At 35.3% G+C, this 15,666-nt stretch overlaps 1 protein-coding gene across 1 annotated transcript in view; it reads right to left on the bottom strand.

Annotated features, from left to right (window-relative positions):
- LOC107684514 (docking protein 2-like) overlaps window positions 1-12,358 on the bottom strand; it is a 17,300-nt gene extending 4,942 nt beyond the window's left edge. The window contains exons 1-4 of the mRNA XM_016480787.1: window positions 12,268-12,358; window positions 8,648-8,779; window positions 7,946-8,113; window positions 5,364-5,451 (exon numbers count right to left, since the gene is read on the bottom strand). Coding sequence (XP_016336273.1) covers window positions 5,364-5,451; window positions 7,946-8,113; window positions 8,648-8,779; window positions 12,268-12,327 — 448 coding nt within the window. The 5' untranslated portion in view covers window positions 12,328-12,358. The remainder of the gene's footprint in view (window positions 1-5,363; window positions 5,452-7,945; window positions 8,114-8,647; window positions 8,780-12,267) is intronic.
- Window positions 12,359-15,666: the final 3,308 nt, after the last annotated feature.

Raw genomic sequence — 15,666 nt, 5'->3', positions numbered from 1 at the left:
GTGCATTGGCTCGTTTAGTTTACACTCGAAGTAGATTGGTCTCTCTAAGCGAGATCCCAATTCGTCGGTCATCCGACGTGACGTCTCCGTTCCCTCCTTCAGGGAACGAGGGTTACCATACGTAACAGAGACGTTACATTCTCACATATTCAAAGCAGATTTCTTTTGAAGTGACATGTACACAATATAATTGGTTTTTCACACAAGCGTACAGATTTAGCACATGCACTGCTGAGAAACAAGCATCTTATTAGATGTTCCAGGTTAAGAAAGGTCAACACCCCATTTGTTACTGCTGAGCTGCAGGGTGAACTGTGTGGCGCGCACGATTCTGCTGCTGCTCCAGAGGGATTGTCTATTAAAGGGCTCGCCATGCAGATGTTTTTCGACGCGGTAGCAGACATGGCTGATGAAACTATTAATTTCCTGAGGTGAAGTGTCAGAAGGAGATTTGTCTGCTTATGCCATTCAGTCCAAAAACAGTCGACCCATAACAGTGGGCTACGTATTAATTCAGGCTCTGCATAAATTTAATGCAAATGTGGATGTTTTTCAAAGTCTGATTTAATAGCATTTCATATCAGTAGTTAAAATTACTCTGAAATATATCATTTTGTTATTATCTTTTAGAATTTAAAAATAAATAAATAAATAAATAGAAAAAACAATATCTGGGTGTTTTTGTTTTTGCTAATCCTACAAATGTTTTGTATCCAAAATACAGTTAATTAAATAATTATTCATACATTTAAATATTTATTTAGATATTTCATTTAAAAATGATGTAAATATCTATTTTATTTAATATTTTATTTTAAGCCTTATACATTACAGTTTGAGCGGGAATTATACACAATAAAATATTCTGTCACTGCAATATTTTAACTATAACTATTGAATGTTTGATGATTATTTCATATTTCTGTTTGGATTATGATTATCTAAATGTAATGATGAATATCATTTATTCATTCACTCATTCATAAATAAATAAAAAAACAAACAAACAATAGAAAGTCTTGGTCTGGAACAAGGATAAAGAATAAAATCTATAAATACTGTTAAAAGCATGAATAAAAATGTAGCAAAAATATATGCTGAAGACATGATAAAAAGTTTCCAAGAAAGTTTGTTATCTTGACATAAGGAGTGGGAAAAAAACAAAACACTTCAACAAACAACTGATATGGTAATATTATTTAGATGCTATTGTAGTTTTGTACTGTTGTAGTAATTAGCTTTTATTTTTATATTTCTAGTTTCCATTTTAATTCTAGATTTTATTATTATTATTATAAATATTACTATTTCTTTTTTATTTGTTATTATTTCCATTTAATTTCAGTGTTATTCAAGTTAGTAATCTTAGTGTTTTAACTTATTTCAGATAGCTGCCAGGGCAACATTTCACATTTGTATTTAATTTAGGGTTTTCATCTAATATTTGATGAAAGAGAGAGAAGGGAACTGGGATCAGCAAAGGACCTGGAGCTGGGACTTGACCTCGGATCGCGAGGTGCAGCTGTGCTGTATGTCAGAGCGCTGCCCACAAGACTATAGCTCACACTACAAGCATTACTCTAGCCCTTTGTTACTAAGCACCAAAACTTGTTTGCGTAATTATGCCAATAATCCTACTAGAAAGGGGAAGAGAGCGAGAAAGACAAAGACTGCAATGTGGTTTGGAGGTATCTTTTTTTCCGTTTGAAACGTGGCTACTCCAGCCACAGTCAAACTTCATTGAGAGGAAGTGTGCCTTTGCAAAGACAATGCTAGCTTCTGTTTGCAGCTGTCAGAACAGAAGCAAACACTCCACACCTCTCAGCAAATGAAAGAGTGGCACTTCCTGCAAAAGAACAAAAAAGCCACACTATATACAGACTATTGTAAAAAAAAAAAAAAAGACTCATTTCCACATTTACATCCTGTTGTCATGAGCAACAAGTGGCAAGATTCATATGCAAGATTCTCTCTCTCTGTTTTTCTCTACATTTGGCAATGCACCAAATTCACAGCAACTGTTTTGTGGTTGTAACCCCCCATTTCCACTTACTTTCCACATGACCTCATTTGCATAACTCTCTCTCTCTTTCTCCCTCCAGGTGTGTGCTTTGTTCAGGAGGTTGTAAATCCGTATAGGTACATACATTTGATGCAAACAATGCATTTCATGTAGACATAAATAGAGTGGGGTCTAAAAGTCTGAGAGCTCTTTCAGTGTGAGATGTGCAGCCAGCCACTGTGTTAAAAGTGGCATAAACAGAGGATTTTATCAGGTGGAGGATTTCCTGTGGCATCCAATCAGATTTGCTAGCAGGAGGTCGCTATCCACCGGCTACTGCGCAAGCCTAAGGTTACCATCAGCCAGAAAAACCCTTATCTATTCCAAATATAGTGTTTTAGTCACAAAATATTCTTTCTTGATTCATCATGGCAAAGCTTTTACATTGTTTTGTATTGTTATAAATCACAAAGTAATAATTTGTGACATTGACTGATATTTTTTAAACAACAAATAATATTGGTTTGGGGACAGTAAGTTATTCCTTTATCATGACACATTAAATTGATTAAAAATGACAGTAAAGACATTTATAATTTTACACAATATTTCTATTTCAAATAAAAGCAGTTCTTTTGCAACTGTTTTCAACACTTATAATACTAAGAAATGTTTGTTGAGCAGCAAAGCAGCTTATTAGAATGATTTCTGAATGTGACACTGAAGACTGGAGTAATGACGCTGAAAATAAATTAAATTAATTAAAATTTAAAATATACTAAAATAAAAAAGTTATTTTAAGTTGTAATAATATTTCACAATATATGTTCAAATAAAAGCAGCCTTGGTGACCATAAGAGACATTCAAATTAATTAAAAAATCTCACCAACCCCAAACTTTTTAACTGTAGTGTAATTTTATTCTGTTTCGCTTTATGCTTTGATTTTACTAATGTGACGAATCTGGCACCAGAAATAAACTGGCGGAGTCAAGATGAGTGATGCTTTTCTGACCTCCTAATACTACTGTTTTAGAATCTGGCATGTGGTTTCGTATACTACGTGATCTGCTGCTATTTGATGTGGTTTACAGTTTGTCAGTATCACTAATTTCTCCATAGGGTTTGATTCATTGATGATTTTGTGTTGGTTGTGAAAAGGTTGAATCGTGGCGTTAACATCTCTGTATGTACTGTAAATAAGCAGTAGTTTTACAGCCTTACAGTTCCCTTCTGATCGCTGAATTCCTCACGCACCCTGTTACCCTGCTGTCGCTTGACATAACAAGGCCTTCTGATATTTAAATTGAAACAGATGGATTTGATAAAGCGTCTGAATCTGAAATTCCCCCAAGCCCGACGCACTCCAGAGCGGAAAGAAAGCAACAGAATGCTGAAGCTCACACAGACATATGGGCCAACTTTTTACTGACAGAAATAAGTCAATTAGAGTAATGAGATCATTTGAACGCCATTTCTGAATGCAGGCAAATATAGTAACATAATCATCCATGATTAAACAGTCAGGGTTGTGTTCAAATGCCCAATGAAGTTAGACTGGCTGGGGCACCTGTGCTGCATCAGTGATCTATGTTTTATACTTCCACTTCTCCTGACTGTCATCTTGCTGAAAGCCACAATGTGGAACATGTCCACTGAGGACTTATATCTGTCTTTTCCATCTTTGGAGACGTGTTTCGGTTATTTTTTGTTTGTGCATTTGTTTGATAGTCTGTTTGCCTCTTTTTCAATTTGCTCAATGTAACTGAACAGATGGAAGAAGAAACAAGTACCAAGACTGAAGAAAATGCAAAGTTCAATGGATTCATCCTAATAAAGCGTAAACATTAATTCAGGGCTGAAAGGTTGAAATCATTAATGGAAATGCGTCTAATTTGCATTATGAAAATGTCATTGCAAACAATAACATAATTTGTTTTATTTATGTTTTGTTTTTTGTTTTTTTGAAAACCTGAATTTGAAATTTGTTTATATATATTACAGTTAAGTTTGGGTCAGTATGTTTTATTAATTAATTTTTTTTTTTTTTTTTTATTTAATATTTTTATTTAGAAAGGATGCATTAAATTCATTAAAAGTGACAGCAAAAATGTAGAAATATTTTGTAACATTACAAATGTTTTATCTAAATAAATGCTGTTATTTTGATCTTTCTATTTATCAAAGAATCCTGAACAAAATGCATCACGGTCTCCACAAAAAATATGAATGAGCACGACTGTTTTCAACTTTGAAAATAATAATAAATGTTTCTTGAGGAGCAAATCATCATATTAGATTGATTTCTGTAGGATCATGTGACACCGAAACTGAACATTTTCTGAAAATTCAGCTTTGCATCACAGAAATAAATTACATTTTAAAATATATGCAAATAGAAATCAGTTATTTCAAATTGTTATAATATTTCACATTTTTACTGTATTTTTGATCAGATAAATGCAGCCTTGGTGAGCAGAAGAACATAAAAACGTTCAAAAACTTTTTTCTTTTTTCTTCAAATCCCAGATTTCCAATGCAGACTCTTTTGGACTTCTCTGTATTAACTGTACATGTGTTTACATTTTAAAATAAAGGTCAGAATTTGATTGATGACATCAGACAATTCTGAGTCAGATACAGCTTTGACGTACAAGAACGTCTGAATGAGAAAATGTGTGTATGTGCAAAATGTGTAATATTTGCAAATAATTGCAAAAGAGTCAAACTACACTCCCAAAGTAATGACAGCATTACAAAGAACAGTAAGCTATGCCAACCATTAAACAAACAGCACTTACCCAGCATTAATGAAGACAAAAAATAAATAAATAAAAATGGATGTAAAGGAAGTCAAACAGGCACTGAACAATCTTTGAGAACAGCAGGATATTAAGCATTTACACAGATAGTGGTCAATCTGCAAACAAGGCGGACACTTGTTTGACATTTTTTTCCACCACAAGAGAACAAAGATGAGCCACAACTTTCCACTACGTAACAGAGGAATGAAGAAGTTAGCTGCTGGTTTGCAATATTCACAGCACAAAATTAACTAGATGTGTCAGACTAGTGAACAAGCCTATCTCAGTGTAAGCGTGTCAGCTTTGTAGAGACGGTGTACCAAATTAGTTAGTATTTACCTCTATTGCTGGCCATGAGTTATGTTTTTTGCATGTCTTTTTCACAGAAACTGGCAGATGAGCTGGCAGTGTGACCTCTGTAAGGTACTTCACCAGATTTCTGAAACCAGCTCATCCATCAGAGCAGTTCCTCAAGCAACTGACTTTAGTCTTATTTGCGTTCATATTAGTGGTTTTGGAATGATTCTTTTGAATTGTACAGACTGTACACTGTCTTACCAGTTTCTCTGCTGCAGTAGAGAGTGTTGTCCGCCATCGTGGCATCATGAGATTCAGCATGTAAACTGTTTCCTCTCACTGCTCCTCGCTCTGTCATATATACAGTATATATATATATATATATATATATACTAAAAATATTTATAAATATAAAAAAAAAAACTAATGAATGTCAGACACACAATAAAAATTTAAAAAATGAATCACATCAAAATGAAAACTGAAAATATACAAATAAAAGCTACAGTATTTCAAAATATTAATAAAATCTACAATAGTATATGAATAATACTAAAATAACACTGATCCGCTCTAATATGGTGATCACAGGCAAGCGCAGGTAATCATCAAACCATTAGATTCACCTACGCGCATAATTTGTATTGCATAAAGAGTAATTTTTTTAACCACAGATGGTGATAGATAGGCCAAAGTCCTGCAGTGCAACTTTAATGTCCAGTATAAAATATGGGCCATGAAAAAAATAAATTAAAATTGTTGAGATTCGCAGTCCTAAAACACTCAAAATTGTTACAACACAAAACACTCACTACAGTTACAACACAATTACAGTTACAACAGCAGAATATACTCAGCAAAATATACTCTTTTTCACACTGTTCACTGTATCAGCAAGTGTCATTTTCAGTGGTATGTGCTATGGAAATTCTCATTGCACTTCTTTATTTTTGCACCAGCTGAAATACTGTTTAACCTCACCACAAGACTTTGGACAAATGGCCTTTGTTGAAGAACCGCTTTCTGAGCCAACAAAGTGATCATATTATGTTGCACAACAGAAACCTTCTTAGCATAAAGCCGTATTCATTTCCCCCAATGCATTACATCAAGCTCTTCCATTCCACACAGCATTCCTCATTCAACAGCCTCAACACAGCTTCTACTGCTGACTTTCTGTAGCACTACTTCAGATTCAAATTCTCAAAGACAGCGGCCTTTTTTAGGAAAAAAAGCTACAAAGCTGGAGGAACCTGAGACATCATACATAAGCTCAGCATTCCCATTGGTCAACATCAATATGTTGAAATCCATAGCTGAATGGTCCATTCAATCTATCTATCTTGAGAATCTAACTATAGTAGCTATGTATCTATCTGTCTATCCATTTATCATCTATCAATCCATCCATTCGTTCATTTACCTATCTATCCATCTATAGTATCTAATTACAGTATCTAAGTATCCATCTATCCATCTATCTATCTATCTATCTATCTATCTATCTACAGTATCTTACTACAGTATCTATGTATCTATCATCCATCAATCTGTTTGTCTGTCTGTCTCTCCATCTATAGTATCTAAATCTATCTATCTATCTATCTATCCATCATCCATCCATCCATCCATCCATCTGTACATTTTCCTATCTGTCTCTCTTCAATAAAAAAATACAGTTTTTAATTGCATTAATAATAAATAAAGTTATTAATAAAGTTAATAATCATTACATTTTATTTCAGTCTCCTTACATTCAAATTTGAATTGCAATACTACATCCTGTTTTCTATCGCAATCTCAATTCAATTCTGAAAGGTGCACAATTCTTGCTGGCAAGCAATATCATCTGGTAAAATGCCACAGTAGGAAACCCAGCCATATCTAGGGACCAAAACAACATTTCAGCCAGAACACCCTTAGGAACCACTCACATGTACTTCAGAAGGTGTTAACATGTCGTTCAAGTGGATATGGAACTAAAGAGAAGGATTTAATAAAAGCGCATATATATGTTAGCTCCATCAAAAGAGTGTGAGGTCAAACCACTAGGTATGTCATACTAGTAGGTACTGCTGGAGTGTTAACATGAGAAGTTATAATTAGAGAAACTTACATAAGGTCGACTTTTTGGGTACAGGCCCCTTTGCTCAGAGCACACTTCTTAGCCCATGTAATGTCACAAAGCATTTACTGTAACCCATGGCCAGAGTGGAGCAAGAGTGAGGTTTTACATGTTGTAACTGTCCGAAGAGAGGTTATGTACTTTTAACATCTATTAAGTCAATGTTACTTGGTAGTTACTTCCATTATTTAAACTATAACTGTCACTCACAACACAAATATATTGTACAATAAGATATGAAAACAGCTTCCTTTCTTAAAAGATAGAAAAAAACATTCACTTGAAACAGAAGCTCTTCTTTGCACAAGCATTAACTAGAGCAGCATGAGAAACTCCACGAGTCACACGAGCAAGTTTCTGATCAGCTTTGAAGGGCTTTTACATCTGCTGAGGTGACAAAAAACCTTGGCAAGCTGCTGCAATTTGAATCCTCACGTCTGCAGAAATTTTAGCATAAGCAGTTGACAGGATTTCAGCAAAGACAATATAGTCTTAGCTGATGGCAGAAGTAAGCATAAATGTCTGTTACGCTGGCATGCAACAAGAACTTCAAAAACGCAACTACAGTTACAAAGCCTGGAATGAAAGACAGGACCAAACCTGGAAACTTTGATATAACCGCTCTGTACTTTTGCAATCAGGTGTCAAGTGAGGCGTTGCACCACAATATTCCAAAACAGGAAAAAATACAAATGTTTTTAAACGCAGTGTTAAATACCGGAAAGGCGATTTCACACAGTTTCTGGATCCAATCCTCCAGTTCAGCTGTCTCAACGGCAAAAACAAATGTCTTTTCAGTTGTCTCCACCAAAAAGGGTCCACAATCCTGTGGACAGCCTTCGACATCAGCCTCCGAAACGCGAATGCAGTCATTCATTTTTATCACCTGTTTAAACACACACATACACAAATTAAACTCAGAAATTGAGGTTTAATAAAAAAATTTCGACAGTCTTATTTACTCATAATATGTCTGTAATAAACTGCTTAAATATTTTGATGAGGTGAGTCTGTTTCATACACATCAGCATTTAAATATGCTTCAATATTTGCCATTTGAGTGGGTAGGTTGATGCATGAACGTTTTTTTTTTCTTCTTCTTCTCAGGACTGCTCATTACCCATACGCATTAATTTCAGAAGATAACATTTCTGTGAAAATCCTTTCTACTTTTTTTGGAAGAGGGAATTTTTGTTTGTCATATTTCTTAGCAAAAATGGAAACAGATTTAATGGTACTTCCTGCAAATTGTTTGTACATGTCCGCCCACACATAAGCCATGTGCATGACCCCCCACCGAGTTTGATTGTTCATGTAACATGGCACATCACTGATCTACATCACTCTCCTCAAACACGCCACATCTTATTTGTTATGTTTGCAATACAGGGAAAATCTGAGCTCCACGGGTGTTGCTCACCTTTTTGTTTTCCTGTTTGCGGTTGGATCTCTCCAGCGTGTTGCCAGCTCCATCTTTACACTCAAAAAACTCAAGGCGAGAGATGGAGCAGGAGCTCTCTCGGTGCAGCACGGACCAGACCTTTCGCCATTTCTGAAACAGAGAGAAGATAGATGGCTGAAAGTGATGTAAACTATCACACTTTTTAATTTGCGTTGTCCTCTAGGCATGAACAAAATTGAGATATAAAACTAATGGACCTTATTATATTTCAGGATGTCTAATATCAAACAACATTAAAAGAAAGCACCTAACATATCGTCTTGTGACAAAACTTGATTCAAATGTTGATGAGTAGGTTGAATCACTGGGTCATATGATTTACATTTCAAACTTTTTCCCCAAAAAACAAATTAATCATGCACAATCCTATTTTAAAATCTCATCTTGATGCACATTATTCACACTATCATAAAGCAGCCAAACGCAGGTTTAATATTTTGGCCATTTTAATGTAGTGAAACGATTAACATACTTAGTATTTGTAATATTAATACTATTTTTAATAGCATGCCTGTGTTTAGAATCAAAGTTTACAATCACTGTTAATTCAAATAAAAAAATATATTATAACATTGGCACAGCTTACCCCAAAAGATGTGACACACTTTACCCCACGCTATTTTGTTTGTTTAATAATTAATTGCTTAGTCTTTAGCCAAATCATTTACATAGTTTTATAAATTAATGTATATTTTTAAACCATAAAATCTTCTGCTATGTCGAAAATTTACATTGACAGGCAAAAACAGTTTCTTAAAGTTACTCACATGCATCTCTAAATCACATATGATGATCCCTTTTCTAAATATATGGATAAAAATAATGCACAGCTATATTAAAGGAGTGACATATCTTACCCACCGACACACTCTACCCCACTCTTCCCCATAGTACAACAAATATAGTTTTCATAATGTCAGTGATGTTACCAACAGTTTTGCACTTTAGCACTTTGTTTTTGACCTTAAAATGGGAAGTGGTTAATGTAAAATTAGCCAGAGTTCATCTTCCTACAATGACAACATGAAGAATTTTAAACTAAAAGTTTTCCCCAATGGGAAAATGTGTATACATGTCAATAAGGCACACATGTAGAATACCGATTAAGATCATGAGAATGTATTCCAGCTTTAAGATTGGCTCAAGTGCCTGAGGATGGTTGGATCATAGGAGCATTAATTCACGGTATTTAAAGTGTGAGATTCCTCAGTCAGGAAATACCCGTAATAAGATGTAGAGTTTAGAGAATCTCTGTGGTACGGCATTACCTACCATTTCTGAGAAATTCATGCCCTCAACCAGCACATAATCTATTACAGATGCAACACCCTCCTTGTGGCTTCCTAAAGAGACAAGCCTGATCCTATTGCTAACATTAGCTCACTTTAATGGACTCCAGCAGCCCATAAGTCCACTAAATTATGCCAACAGGTTATTCATCTACTGCAGTCCCATATGGCAGAACTAACAATATTATCAGTGACATCAATCAAAATGAAGTGAAAATGGTTTTAGATGAGAATATGAACAAGTTAAAGTGGATCACGTTCACAGTTCAGGAAGTTGTTCATGACACTGCCAGTGAGCTTAATGCAATCCATGAATTTCTCTCTTATTGTAATTGCTCTACTGATATGGAGTATTTGTCGACAAACGTGGTTCAAATTAGGCAAAGTGAAGGCTGCTCATTGAAATGTATAAGCCCAGCAAGCTGCACACAAAATTATAATGTAGAAGTCTTTTTTTTTTTCAGTGGTATTTATCTTTTTTATTCACTTGTGAATTGAAATATAATTTCTGTCACAATAACACACATAAAAACACATACATGTACACCCTTATAAAAACAGGAACCTTTAATATCTGATCCCCAAATCTCTATCCGTTATTTCAGTATTGTATATTTTGATGCAAGCAGTGTCAAACTAATTCAACCAATCCATTACGTTCCCCACACTGTAAAAATGTTGTAATTTAATGGCAAAAGACTGTAAAAATGCTATGGTAAAAACCTGTTGATTGGTTAATGTTAAGTTATTAAGTTACTGCATTATGGTTTTAATGTCTGTTACCATGATGGTGTTTTATATTTGTGTGCATGACACTGTGTGTACCTTCAGTATTTTAGTATTTACTTCATCTTGTGGGAAAGATAATTGTGAAGAGCTGTGATTCTTTTTTCATGACCACCTGTGTTTTTTGGTGGTTGTCAATGTATTAGATTTTAGTACTTCAGTTGGCTGTTATTTACCATTATATAGCAGCCATATCACCCTGCTGCCCAAAGACTGGTTGCCCACTGAAGCTAAGCAGGGTTGAGCCTGGTCAGCCTGGTCAGTACCTGGATGGGAGACCTCCTGGGAAAACTAGGTTGCTGCTGGAAGAGGTGTTAGTGAGGCCAGCAGGGGGTGCTCACCCTGTGGTCTGTGTGGGTCCTAACGCCCCAGTATAGTAACGGGGACACTATACTGACAAAAAGCACCATCTTTCAGATGAGACGTTAAGCTGAGGTCCTGACTCTCTGTGGTCATTAAAAATCCCAGGATGTCCTTCGAAAAAGAGTAGGGTAACTCTGGCATCCTGGCCAAATTTGCCCATTGGCCTCTGACCATCATGGCCTCTTAACCATCCCCATATCTGCTGATTGGCTTCATCACTCTGTCTCCTCTCCACCAATAAGCTGGTGTGTGGTAGGCGTTCTGGCGCAATATGGCTGCCGTCGCATCATCCGGGTGGATGCTGCACACTGGTGGTGGATGAGGAGATACCCCCCTTCTATGTAAAGTACTTTGAGTGTCCAGAAAAGCGCTATATAAATGTAAGGAATTATTAATTAATTAATTATATCAGTTAATTAATTGTTTTTTGTTTTTTTTTTACTGTAAATGACTGCAAACCTAAAATGCTGCTACCATATTTTTTATGGTAAAGTTCTGGCAACCACAGCTGCCATTTTTCTGACAGTGAATTTAACTTTTACAGTGCATGTTAAAAAGAGAAACAACTGAAGTGATCTATATGCTTGCACTGGAGTACTACCCATCATCCAGAGTACATTAGTGGTTCCATTCCATGAGGCCTTAATGTTTGCATAGATACCAAAAAACTAATTTACAACCTGCTTTATTATTTTATTATATTATATTATATTATATTATAATATTATGTTATATTATATTATATTATATTATATTATATTATATTCATCTGCAATATGAATGGCTGCTCTGCAATTTTACGTACAACACACTCAATATTGTAGATGTTATACAGGAAATAAAAAAGGACCAACTGTCCAGTAGTACTTTGCAACAGAACATTTTGAAATTATTTGACATTAAAAAAATAGGATCCAACAAAAGGGTTTTTACAATATTCAAGAATATCATTATTTTGTGGTCATTTATATAATGAAGCAGCTACATCCTGCAGTCAGGCCAACTGAGTCTTTTAGTACAGCCTTCATTTTGTTCTATGATAGACCATTACCGTGAAAGAACACGATTGTTCTTTGATATTGTCTCTTAACGTTTCCCTGCCTCAAAGTCCCCTGGTAAGTAAAGCACGTTCTGTCTTACCTTCCCAAACCGCTGCTGTTGTAAATACAGCATCCCCTTCTTTCTAATGTCCTCCTCCATTTCTCTCGGTCTTGTCTCCAACCCAGCTCCTTAAGACTGTCTCATCTAGTGTATCATACTTCTGCTAAACTTGCCTGTGACGCAAACAGCATCTCCAAGTTCCGCCATATCTACTTCCTGTATAGCCCAAAAGAGTTTAACACTTCTTTGCAGAGCTGTGCAAGAGCCAAAGCCACAATGATTACTTAAGATCATGAGTTTCCTCGTGTTTTTTTGTAACCAAATGAAAGGAAACAGCATTGTATTTTAATTTTTTTTTAACATCACAAACTTTTTAAACCCAGACAATTAGGCAAATTAAATCATTTTAAAAATGTTTGGTTGACTCCATGAGGCCTGAGTGTTTCCATATTATTGTCTTATATTATTTTGTTGAGAATTTAAGCAGTAAATTGTTAATCATTTTTTTAAATATTAAACAAGAAAGTAATGTAAATAACGTCACTGATTTATATTTGTCACATAAGAGCTATTTTAAGATCTGAGGTCTTATTTTTCAGGGTCTGTGGTCAACTGCAAACTTCCTGTTCTATGGTGTGTCAAGTTTCCATCTCTCTCTCTCTCACACACACACACACACACACACACACATCACCAACTTACCATATTATATTATATTATATTATATTATATTATATTATATTCATCTGCAATATGAATGGCTGCTCTGCAATTTTACGTACAACACACTCAATATTGTAGATGTTATACAGGAAATAAAAAAGGACCAACTGTCCAGTAGTACTTTGCAACAGAACATTTTGAAATTATTTGACATTAAAAAAATAGGATCCAACAAAAGGGTTTTTACAATATTCAAGAATATCATTATTTTGTGGTCATTTATATAATGAAGCAGCTACATCCTGCAGTCAGGCCAACTGAGTCTTTTAGTACAGCCTTCATTTTGTTCTATGATAGACCATTACCGTGAAAGAACACGATTGTTCTTTGATATTGTCTCTTAACGTTTCCCTGCCTCAAAGTCCCCTGGTAAGTAAAGCACGTTCTGTCTTACCTTCCCAAACCGCTGCTGTTGTAAATACAGCATCCCCTTCTTTCTAATGTCCTCCTCCATTTCTCTCGGTCTTGTCTCCAACCCAGCTCCTTAAGACTGTCTCATCTAGTGTATCATACTTCTGCTAAACTTGCCTGTGACGCAAACAGCATCTCCAAGTTCCGCCATATCTACTTCCTGTATAGCCCAAAAGAGTTTAACACTTCTTTGCAGAGCTGTGCAAGAGCCAAAGCCACAATGATTACTTAAGATCATGAGTTTCCTCGTGTTTTTTTGTAACCAAATGAAAGGAAACAGCATTGTATTTTAATTTTTTTTTAACATCACAAACTTTTTAAACCCAGACAATTAGGCAAATTAAATCATTTTAAAAATGTTTGGTTGACTCCATGAGGCCTGAGTGTTTCCATATTATTGTCTTATATTATTTTGTTGAGAATTTAAGCAGTAAATTGTTAATCATTTTTTTAAATATTAAACAAGAAAGTAATGTAAATAACGTCACTGATTTATATTTGTCACATAAGAGCTATTTTAAGATCTGAGGTCTTATTTTTCAGGGTCTGTGGTCAACTGCAAACTTCCTGTTCTATGGTGTGTCAAGTTTCCATCTCTCTCTCTCTCACACACACACACACACACACACACACATCACCAACTTACCATCCAGACAAAGAGGGGTGCTTTACTGACCACTGTCTGCATCTCTCTAGCAGTTTTAGGATAGACAAAGACTATCAATTAATCATTGTCTTCACAAGTTAAGCATGTCTTGCATATTAAATAATTTATTTAATGAACACAATACCAGTTATAATCTTACTGTGTAACTGGTTAATATTTGGCATGTGTACATTTATTTTAATGTGCGCCAAAGAACAATGCTAGTGATGAGTTTCTGTAAAGCTGCTTTAAAACAATATGCAATAGTAAAAAAATAAATAAATAAAAAATAAAAAAAACGTTTATATGCGTTTGTAGTTTAGGTTATAACATTTGTAAATGCCGCTAATATGAAATGCATTTAAAGGGGTCCTATTATGCTTTTTCACTTTTTCAACTTTAGTTAGTCTGTAATGTTGATGTTTGAGCATAAAAAAGATCTGCAAAGTTACAAAGCTCAAAGTCCAATTCAAAAGGAGATATTTTATTTAACAGAAATCACTTTTCAAAAACTACAACGAATAACTCGTTTGGACTACAACGCATATTTTCCGGTTTTTGTGATATCACAAATACCGACGAATGGGACGAGACCTGGTTGAGCTGCACTAGAGAAGGCAACGAGTGTTATCACTATGTCGGAGACACACTAGCTTTCCCAAGGCAGACAAACTTAGAGTGGTTACAATCATCCGGGTTTAAATCACGCTGAAATTTATTTGATTTTGACGCAATACTTACACTGAAGCTGGCAGGCAGCTATGGTAAAGGGCGTGACATTTCCCGACCAGGCGCCAAGTGCTGCCAATCACAGCACACACTGGCCCAGCTAACCAATCACAGTACATTTCGTATTTCAGAAGGCGGGCCTTCATTTGATACAGGAACTATTCGAGCCGTTCATCAAAGTTGCCAAGTCCGCGTATTATACGCGACTTTGGGCTTCTTTTTTTGTAAAGTTGCGTGAAAAAATCCCGGGTCGCGGGTTGCGTTTTTTTGGGCTTATTTTAAAAAATATGGTTGCTTGTTAGGAAAACCTGACAAGCAACTTCGTTTCTTTTCATTTATGTTCACTGTATTCTCCAATGCATTGATTGACACTCTGTCTGCTCACAGTTAATAGCCAATCAGTGCAAAAATATAAGTGCTGTAGCGTAATTTGTCAAATATTCTGCCCCCTCCGCACTCGCCTTCTTTTTGAACGTGATTTTTCTTCAATGAGGGATTGAAGAAAAATCACGTTCAAAAAGAAGGCGCGTGACGTTGTAATCCAAGCGATGATAGTAGACGTAAAGGAGTGGGATGACTTTTTTCCTTTATAAGGTAGCCTCATTTTTTTTGTAATGTATTAATTATCACGGGCTGTAAAAAAAAAAAAAAAAACAAGTAGGCCTATACTAATACTAGGAGCAGATTTGGTTCAAATAGCCAATGTTTTAGTAGGCTATAAATATGTGGCTATGTTACAGCTCCCCTTTGAAGCTCTTGTGTTTTTCTCCTTTTCTATCTCTCCAATCATATTCTGCGTACAGGTGATTGGAGATGAGTTTTGTTCCTGCTTTGTTGCAGTTTGCTGATTTTTGTAAAATAACTTATGTTTTTGCTTTTCAGATAAAAGGGTAGTTTCAGTTTAATATGTTGCGGGCTCATTTATTGGT

The sequence above is a fragment of the Sinocyclocheilus anshuiensis genome, unplaced genomic scaffold (genome assembly GCF_001515605.1).
Source record: "Sinocyclocheilus anshuiensis isolate Anshui unplaced genomic scaffold, SAMN03320099.WGS_v1.1 scaffold1, whole genome shotgun sequence".
Lineage (NCBI taxonomy): Eukaryota > Metazoa > Chordata > Actinopteri > Cypriniformes > Cyprinidae > Sinocyclocheilus > Sinocyclocheilus anshuiensis.
Note: the sequence above shows the minus strand (reverse complement) of the source record. Positions and strands in the feature narration are given on the sequence as shown.